Below are 10,650 nucleotides of genomic sequence, written 5' to 3' on the forward strand. Positions count from 1 at the left end.
AAACTGTTAAAACTGAATATAGTGCAGGGTAACAGCTGTGATATATGTGCACACATACTAATCATAGGTCAAAACAGCTAAAGCTAAATTTGGCTAAACTATAAAAGGCAGAAGTGAAGTAAAATGAAGAGCCGTTTGGGAGCCGAAAGAGCCGGCTCTTCATGGTGAGCTGAGCCAAATGATCTGACTCACTAAAAAGAGACCTAATTCCCATCACTACTTCCAGCGCGTCTCAGCCAATCAGCATAGAGAGCGTTCACTCAACTCGGCTTCTGATTGGCTGGAATGGGAGGCGGTTTAATGAATTTAACAACAGCTTCCAGCGCGTCTCAGCCAATCAGAATAGAGAGCGTTCACTCTACTCGGCTTCTGATTGGCTGGAATGGGAGGCGGCCCCCCAGCTTCCTCTCCCCCTGGTGTCACCCTGGAAGTAGTCCGACCTCTCCTCCTTGGTGAAGGTTCCCTGCGGTGACTCTGTGAACGTTAGCCGTCTTGAGCTGTAGTTTAACCGTCTCAGCAGTGATGTCTGGCCGTGTCCTCGTCGGAGTGAAGCGGGTCATTGACTACGCCGTCAAGGTAATATCTCTACTGTTATAACGGGTGTATTAACGTGTTAAAGTCTCATTTTGTCCTTGACTTTGTGTGTTCTGCTGCTAGCTGCCGTTAGCCTGCTGACTGCAGCTGCAGCTCAACAGTTACAGAACTCAACTACCTGTTCAGGTGTTTGATAGATGACATGTCAGTCAGGTAAACTCATAATGTGACTTCAGGACGCAGCAATTAGATTATTGTTCCTTAACAACGCTGCAGTGTTTGACTTCTTGCTAGTTACCTGAACAAAGCTGGTGTGTTTTCAAGTTATGCAACCTGATATCTGACTGAACAATATGACCTCCTTCCAATCATCTTCCAATCTGTAAAAACATTTTAATCTCAAAATGTTTTCACCTTTTAGCAAGGTGAGTTTATTTATATAGCACATTTCATACATAAAAGGCAATTCAAAGTGCTTTACATATATAAAACAAGATAAAAGAGCACAAAGTGCATAAGATAAAAACGAATAAAAGAAAATAAAAGTATAAATTAAAAGAAAACAATTACTCAATTTGTGCTCAATACTTCCTGCTAGTTACCTGAACAAGGCTGGCATGTTTTCAAGTTATGCAACCTGAACAATTGACATAATTCAAGATTCAAGATTCAAGCCCTTTATTGTCATTGTGTAGTACAACGAAATTAGATTGTGACATCTAATTAAATACCTTTTATTTATATATATAATATATTACATTATAATACAATAAAAAAAGAGATAGTGCAATATAAATATAAAAATATATATATATATAAAAGATAATACAATATAAAATATAAAAATACAATATGTATATTGATGAGATGACGGTTTTGCCAGATTATTGCACAAAGTGTCCGTCAGATAATTATATAATAATTAATATAATGTCCTCCTTAAAATCATCTTTTCCCCCCCACCTTAAAATCTGTAAAAACATTTTAATCTCAATATGTTTTTCACCTTTTAGCGAGGATACTGTATCTGTACTGTACCCAGAGATGATGCATAAAATCAATAACTTGTTTGCAGCTGTTTCATAGAACATCAGGAACACTCCTGCTTCAGCTGCCCTCAGCAGGATCTGTGCACTATCAGTGTTCAATGCTGACACATCTCTAGCTTTCTGCTGCTCACAACATTATCAGGCAAATTATTAAAATAATGAATAAAAAAAGTCAGGACAAGTTGTTTTGATTTTCTATTGCAGTTTATTATTTATCCAGAGGAAGTCAATTCTTTCAGCAAGACTTCAATGTAATCTCAAAATAATGAGTTAGTACCTCAGAACAACGAGTTAGTGTCTCAAAATAACGAGTCAATATTTCAGAATAATTAAAAACTTTCTCAAAATAATTAGTATCTTACAATAATGACTTATTAAGTAGGCCTTAGTCATTATTTTGAGAACGTTTCTCATTATAATTACTTACAGGATCTTTTTTTCATCCCATTTTTTTATGTATGCTGTTATATCAGATTGAGTCCTTTTAAGATCAGCATGTCATTTGTTTGTTATGAATTATTGATTATATTATCATTATGTTTCTGTACTGATCTGACTCAATTGGTGCAAGAATACCTATTTTAAACTGAGTTATATAACATGTAAAGTTATATGATAGAGGTATACTATACGGTAAGAGGTATATGGACACCCCGGCCCACATACTTCTGTTTTTATGGTCTGTGGTTGTTTTTCAGGGATTTTGTATTTAGACAAATAATATACAAACTGTATGCTTCCACCTTTTTGTGGCAACAGTTTGGGGAACGTCTTCTGTTTCGACGTGACCGTTCCCCCATGCATAAAGAAGTGCTTTTTCCCAGTTTGGTGTGGAAGAACTTGTCCGGCCCGGCACAGAGCCCTGCCCTCAACCACATCAAATGCTTTTAACACGGATTGGAACGTGAGCTGTGAGCCAAGCCTTATCGCCACACCTCACTATTGCTCTTGTGACTGAATGGGATCAAATCCCTCCAGCCAGGTTCTAACACCTTATAGAAAGCCTTCCCAGAAGAAGTGGGGAATATTAGTAGCACATCAATGCCCAAGGTTTTAAATATCCACCTACTTTGTTTGTGTGTCCACATATCACCCCACAGAGCAGTATGCTTCTTAACAACAGACCCTTTTTTTCCAAATTACATGTTTAGCTAATGCCCTCAGGCAAAGTTCTTCACTTCCAGTAGTGAAGCAATAAAAGAGGAGATGAGAGCTTATCCAAAAATGAAGACACATATTGTGCCAGCTACAGGTCTCCTGTCTAAACATGCATTACTACTGTAGATGTCTTTCACCTTTTAGACAGTGTCCTGGCTCACTTGCTGTGTGAGTCCCCGTCGTTGTGTCTTGACAGTTTGCCCTAGAATCCGGGTTATCTAGATAGTTTGTCAGTCTGGCACCCCCGTAATGACTCCGTCCTCCTGCGGCCTTCCTCCTCCTCAGATTCGTGTGAAGCCGGACAAGAGCAGCGTGGTGACGGATGGCGTGAAGCACTCAATGAACCCCTTCTGTGAGATCGCTGTGGAGGAGGCGGTCAAGATGAAGGAGAAGAAGCTTATTAAGGAGGTTGTGGCTGTCAGCTGTGGGCCACAGCAAGCACAGGTGGGTGAGACGGGGCCAGACTCTGCACCCCTGCCTGGTTAATCAATGTCCTGGAGACATGGTGTGGCATTTTGCCCACTTTTGGAGGAGTTCTTTCCAAAGATTTCACTGTTTTAGAGGTCTTTGCCGGGCTTCAGCTTTATCTTAAATAATCTTTTAGCAAGATCAGGCTGTAATTAAGTGTTGGGATAACGTCATATACAAACAATTTGCTGGGTAATACTTGAAAATCTCTTATACTTGGCATAATAATGCAGTGAAATTGAATAAAAAACACTTTGCTTATTCAATGTGTTGCAGATAATAACATTATATAAATAAGTTCATAATAATTATATTCATTGTTTGTACATATCACCAAGCCAGAGTGCAGGGCTTGCCTATATTTACTTATATTACACTTTTTATTGAAATAAATTGTTGGAATATCATGTATATGAACTGAGAATAGTTACAACACCTGATGCACTGATGTATTAAAAAGTAGTTATTGTTACGTTTGTTAATATGGAGATAAATGTGATATAAATTTGAGTTCCTACCACATTGTGGTTTAATCCTTTTGGGTTTGGTAACACATTTTAATTATTGTAATTCCCCCTCATACATGTGTTCCTCCCTCCCGTAGGAAACCATCCGTACCGCCCTTGCCATGGGAGCCGACCGTGGCATTCATGTGGAAGTGACTGGGAAAGAATATGAAGCGATGGGACCCCTGCAGGTCTCCAAGATCTTCGCTGCTTTGGCCAAGCAAGAGGAAGCTCAACTCGTCATCCTCGGCAAACAGGTAAAACAAAAGATCTGGATTAATTTCACTCTCTAAATCAGATCACACTCCCTGCTCTCATACTGGGATGAAGTCATCGTGCACGACTGTTACCTTCATTTAATGTCACTTTATCTCTATATAAGTTAGTTACTGTTTTTCAAACGGTTTACGCCGCTATATATTTACACTTATTGCTTCTCTTTACACATATATATATTCACTACATTCCTGTTTACATCTCTTTATATACCAGTATATATTTATTACTTCTTATTGTGCATATGCATTTACTACATTACTGTTACATATATATATATATATATATATATATATATATATATATATATATATATATATATATATATATATATATATGCATAACTATGTCCTGTTTACATTCAGTTTATTCATTTGCAATACTGTCTACCACACATTTATTTTTACACAGTATTTTATTTATGTTTATATTTTAGCCCTATATTTGAACTTGCACTATTTATGTCTTAGATTATCATTTTGCTTTTACTTGCAGGATTTTCCTTTCATTTGTAAACACATATTTAATGAGAGTTGTTGAAGGGAACCTGAAATCCAAGACTTTCAGTCATTGCCAATGACTGCTGCACTGTAGATGTTGTACACATGACAATAAAGAGCTTGAAACTAATGACTTGTGTTGCTTTTCGTAGGCCATCGATGATGACTGCAATCAGACCGGCCAGATGACAGCAGCCTTACTGGACTGGCCTCAGGTCAGTTCTAATTGAAATGCGGTTATTCTTAACAGGACCAGGCCAATTTTAGAACAGCCTGTTCCGTCTAAAATAGATATTTCTGTGTGTCAACTGTGTGACGTAGCGGTGCTGATATCAGGCTACGCCCCCCGTACAGACTTATCAAAGTTAGTGGAGACTAGTTTGAGTCGGTAAGAGCTGCAGTGATTCTGCACGGATCAGCAGAGCAGGTCAAAGGCTGCTCGTCCAGCTGAGATGAAGTTCCTCCGGCTGACCAATAGATGGAGCACTTTGACATGTTAACTCTCAGTGTACAGTTTGAGCAGTGTGAGGCACAGATTATAAAGTAAATCCAGACATTTCCACCGTTTTAATTTTCACATCATTCGTAATCACATATTATTACAACTGAAACCATCCCCCTGACCCTTTATCGTTTATAAACTTCATTCTTAACACACTTTTACTCTGGATTAGTTACATTAAAGTGTAGTTACACAGTCCAACCATCAGATGTGGCACATTGACTACACAGTCCAACCATCAGATGTGGCACATTGACTGTCTCATGGACTCAAGTGACATTACATAATTTCTGGGCTGCCATTGCAAAATTAGAAATGATGTAAGATCCAAAAGCATTAAGATATTTTTGAAATATTTGTTTATATTGTGAAATGTTGTATTTTCTGCTGAATGAAACGGTTCAGGTATTTCGCCGAGAACAAATAGAGAAGCAAGGATAATTTTTTTTATCGATAGTTTAGTGGTGTTTGTGGAAGTTTTCAGTCAGGGTGTAGTTTGGAAGCATACAGCTTTTTGACCGTCATCCTCAGCTCTCATCTTTAATTTAATCTGTAACCAAACTGTGACAAGACAAAGAATGTTCTAACTGCTCTACGCGGGATCTGTTAGAAAATAAACAACATCATTATTAATCCCGGAGTCCTGTGAGTAGTCTGTAATTACCTGTGGATAAAGACGATGACTCATGGATGCGAGTCAGACACCTTTCCACCGCACACATTGAGAAGAAGTGGTCCAACTAAAAACAAAAATCAGATTTGCCACTACAATAGTGATGTACAGAAATGTTTTCCAGATGGAAGTTCTTATTGTTTGTGTATTTAATTGTATTAATTTGTACTGTATCTTCATATGGCAGGGTACCTTTGCATCAGAGGTGACACTGGAAGGAGACAAGATGAAAGTGGTGAGAGAAATTGATGGTGGCCTGGAAACTATTATGATCAACACACCAGCAGTGTTAACCGCAGACCTTCGACTCAACACCCCCAGATATGCCACCCTGCCTAATATCATGGTAGGTACCAGGGAACTGTGTACAGATATACTGAAACAGGCATGAAGAAGGCATGAAATGTTTAGTTAAGTAAATCTATAGAAAACGTTGATTCTATACAGAGATCACTTTAATAATTGTTAGATTGACAGGTTTCTGTTTTCAAACAAGTAGTACAGAATCTGTACTTAAACCCCTCTCCTGCGTTTTCTTACTTTCAGAAAGCCAAGAAGAAGAAGATAGCCAAAGTGAAGCCTGCAGACTTGGGGGTGGACATCACATCGCGGTTGGAGGTGTTGAGAGTGGATGAGCCTCCTCACAGAGAGGCGGGAGTGAAGGTGGAGACGGTGGAGGACCTGGTGTGCAAACTGAAGGAGGCAGGGAGGATATAGAGGCTTTGGGAGCATAAACACGGGAGCACAAAACTGGGCAGAAGGGTGAGTAATTTACATCTTAATTATCCTATATGATATAACCTTTATTTACCCAGGAGTAAAAAAAAAACTCACTGAGATTAAAAATCTCTTTTCCAATAGTGTCCCGAGATCAGCAGCAGCACAGTTACACGGTTGCAGACATAAAACAAACATAACAATTGAAAACGGAGACGAAGAGCAAATTACAGAATCATGAGGTATCAAAAAAACATTCATTGGCATTCAAAACATCTGCATCCAGATGTGCTTCTTTCCAAATCTTTTAGAATCACTTTAAAGACATTCAGTGAGACCAGCTCTCCAGGTTTCAGGTCATTTTGTAGCTGATTCCAAGAAGAGGGAGCAGCTTTCTTGAATGCCCCTTTTTCCCAGTTCAGTACGGACTTTGAGGACAGTTAATAGGATGAAGTCCTGGGAGACGGTAACTTCCCGTACTTTTTTGAAGGATGTAGGTAAGATGGAAGCAGACCAAGAATAGCCTTATAAATAGGAACAGTGGTTCAGTCTACGGGTGGACAAGGCAGACCATCCTACCCGAGAATACAAAGAGCAGTGGTGTGTGTGTGAAATATGACATCTGCTCTGTTTAGATGCATTCACTGTCAGTTTGAAATGTTCGTCGTCCGACTTTGAATTGACAATAAAACGCTGATACGGCAAAATAACTAAATGGCTTTTATTTCTGTAAAAAAAAGAAAAGCAAAACGACAGTGGGTATGTAATGTAATCGGTGTATGCCCGACCACCGCGGAACACCGACTACCGCGACAAGCCTAGTAGTGCGCAGATCAGTTAGCCAGCGGGATTTGAACACAAAGGGAGGGAGGGGAAGAAACGGGGAGGGCCAACGGTTTCAAAGGGAGGTACTCTTATGCACTAACATGCACCCGCGGCCGGCCCGGCTACCAGAACAGAGAAACTCGGATTACAAGTTTCACTTTATTTTAGTTTTCTAAGAAGAGAATCATTAAATATTTAGTAGTAAAAAGACTGTATACCAAAACATGTATTATTCCTGATCATGACTTTATACATTCCAGCTTGTCTACAGTATGTATGCAGCAAAGTTACCTCTTGTGATGAATTATTAGTTTGGAATATTAATGTTACATCCGTTATATCACCGTCTTTTCATTGTAAAAAAAAACCTAATTAATTGCTTTGACAAATAATATGTTGTGCCTTGTGGCGACGGAAACAAAGCTAATAAAAGAATTTAATTGCATCTCTTGTCTTGAATTACTTATCTATAATCTACATTCTCTTCTCTCCTTGCAGGACTCTCTAATGAATAACTGGACTGTATTGCATAAGCACACCCGGAGGACTGGCTTATGTGTCGGTCTAATCCCTTTGTTTGAGACGGTGACTCCTGAGGATATGCAGGGAGGTACTGACAGGAGAGGAGGAGGAGTACTGAGAAACACTGTCCCGCAGCAGAGCAGACAACCACGAAAGGATCATCTTGTCTTTTATGTGCATTTTAACATACAGTAAGCTACTAATCCCACTTTAAATTAAACAAGCAGTCTTTATGCAGTGATTTAAACCCAGAACCGTCTATCACGATCATTCATGCTGCTGCTTGTATTACACTGTATACACTACCAGTACGATGCATTTCACCAACAGTTACTAGACTCAGCTGTTTGATCTTGTGTATCTACATGTGAAGAGGTGCAGTTGTTGTAAATGATATATGTAAATATGGACCCAAACATGTTGAGATGATTTTGCCCTTCAAGATTAGTGTCCTGTCCGCTGGTGATTTGTATAGTTTGCGTAATTGCAACAGGGTTTCAGGACTGCGTAGACGGTGTCTCTCAGTATGAGCAAGGGAAGATGATCAGAAACCTGACTTTTACCATAAGCGCCTCAACTCTCTGATTGTACAGAACATTGCCATGACAATAAAGCAGCCAGTTTTTTTCATATCTAAATAAACCTGGGACTGTTCTTTTGGTTTGAACTTGACATTGTTAACCCTCTGATACTCGCGATCTCGACCGACTTTACTGTCTTTCAGAGGCTGTAGCAGGTTACATTTTGCAGTATAAATGTGTTTTTTCCGCCTATTCTAAAATGATGTTTGAATATTTCTGCATACCGGGGTCCCTAAAAAGAATTAAATAAATTGGGTATCACTGTAAAGCTGAGAGTCTTGTGGATCCAATGAGCCCAACTGTATTCATGTGTGATGATGTTAGTCCCCATAGGAGACATTTCATTGTCGTGAGACCATTTTTTGAAACTTGACCTCACTGTATAAAATGTCCTGTGGTGACCTCTAGGATAATCACAGCCTCATGAAACTTTACAGCCACAAACTAGAGACCTAGAGCATTCAGAGGATGGATGGATCAGACTACAGACCTAGAGCATTCAGAGGATGGATGGATCACACTAGAGACCTAGAGCATTCAGAGGATGGATGGATCAAACTAGATACCTAGAGCATTCAGAGGATGGATGGATCAAACTAGAGACCTAGAGCATTCAGAGGATGGATGGATCAGACTAGAGACCTAGAGCATTCAGAGGATGGATGGATCAGACTAGAGACCTAGAGCATTCAGAGGATGGATGGATCAGACTAGAGACCTAGAGCATTCAGAGGATGGATGGCTTTCGTAGCTAGATTGACAATAAGGGGGTTTCTGAGCAGTTTACACAACACAAGTGCTCACCATCCAATCGCCGAAAAATGCAATTCTTGCAGAAATCTCCAAATGTCAAAAGTTTTTGATCCCAAATCACAGCATGGCTTTTCTATGGTGTTCCTCAAGGTCTCGGTGTCTTAATGTGGTATTTTGGAGAGATTATTGATAATTTTTTATCAATTCTCCAGTGGTAAAAAATGGTTAAATTTCGCACCTAATCTGTGTGGCTCTTTATGGAGCCAGATGTTGTAGAAACATGGCACGGCAACATGGTGTACTCCGTGGAGAGGACCCGCTCTCTATGTAGATATTATTAAAAATGTTAAACTAAATAAATAAATATGAAAAAAAAGAATTAAAAAAAAATCAAAATAAAACATTATTAAAAATGTTAAACTAAAAAATTAATATGAAAAAAAAAATTTAAATAAATCATTATAAAAATGTTAATATAAAAAAAATGAAAAATATTATTTTCTTTTTTTACTTTTTTTTAACTTTTTTTATTTTAACACTTAATGTTTTGTTTTTTTATAAAAATAAAACATTATTAAAAATGTTAATATAAAAAAATAAAAAAAAATGAAAAATAAATAAAAAAAATAAAAATAAAACATTAAAAGTGTTAAAATAAAAAAAATGTAAAAAAAAAATGAAAAAAATAAAAATAAAACATTTTTAAAAACTGTTAGAAAAAATGAAAAAAAATTAATAAATATGAAAAAAAAGAATTCAAAAAAATTAAAAAGAAAATATTAAAAATGTTAAAGTAAAAAATGAATATAAAAAATTAAAATAAATCATTATTAAAAATGTTAATATAAAAAAGTGTAAAATTAAAATTAAAAACATGCAAAATTAAAAAAAAATTAAAATAAAACATAAAAAGTGTTAAAATAAAAAAATGTAAAAAAAAATTAGAAAAAAAATTAAAAATAAAACATTTTTAAAAACTGTTAGAAAAAAGGAAAAAAAAAATATGAAAAAAAAGAATTTAAAAAAATGAAAAAGAAAATATCATTAAAAATGTTAATATAAAAAAAGTGTAAAATTAAAAATTAAAATTAAAAACAAATACAAAATGAAAAAAAAATTAAAATAAAACATAAAAAATATAGAAAAAAAATTAAAAAAAAATATTAAAAAAATTTAATAAATAAACAACTTCAACTGGAATTTTAAAAATGCGTTTTGCTGCTGTGTGGCACAAAAGAGAGGAACTGCAGTTATTTCATGGTGGTTACGGCTGTCATTTGTGCCAACAACACAACATTAAACTTAAAAATTCTAAATCAAATATTATTAAAAATCTTGTAGTGTACTGTTTAGCTGTAAAAGGAGAAAGTGTGCTCCGGCTGGTGGGCGGTGCCTGGTATTTACTAAACTGGACATGGCTGGTCTCAAACTTTCTTATTTTATTGACAGCTGCTCAGAGACGGCAGGCTCCAGCTCCGCTCTGTGAAATCTTGCAGATGCCGTTAGGAGCACCGGAGGACACAGAGGCAAATGATATATATTTTTTCAGATTACCTGTCTCGTGCTCTACTGTCAGGATATATAGT

At 37.0% G+C, this 10,650-nt stretch overlaps 1 protein-coding gene across 1 annotated transcript; it reads left to right on the forward strand.

The window, feature by feature from the left end:
- The first annotated feature begins 414 nt into the window (after positions 1 to 414).
- On the forward strand, positions 415 to 8,372 carry etfb (electron transfer flavoprotein subunit beta). Its single transcript, XM_074652538.1, has 7 exons — positions 415 to 576; positions 3,027 to 3,185; positions 3,814 to 3,972; positions 4,644 to 4,706; positions 5,854 to 6,012; positions 6,213 to 6,428; positions 7,707 to 8,372. Exons 1-6 carry the CDS (start codon positions 523 to 525, stop codon positions 6,381 to 6,383), a joined length of 765 nt encoding a protein of 254 aa, XP_074508639.1. The 5' UTR covers positions 415 to 522; the 3' UTR covers positions 6,384 to 6,428; positions 7,707 to 8,372.
- Positions 8,373 to 10,650: the final 2,278 nt, after the last annotated feature.

This window comes from Sebastes fasciatus, chromosome 12 (assembly GCF_043250625.1).
Source record: "Sebastes fasciatus isolate fSebFas1 chromosome 12, fSebFas1.pri, whole genome shotgun sequence".
NCBI classification, from domain to species: domain Eukaryota; kingdom Metazoa; phylum Chordata; class Actinopteri; order Perciformes; family Sebastidae; genus Sebastes; species Sebastes fasciatus.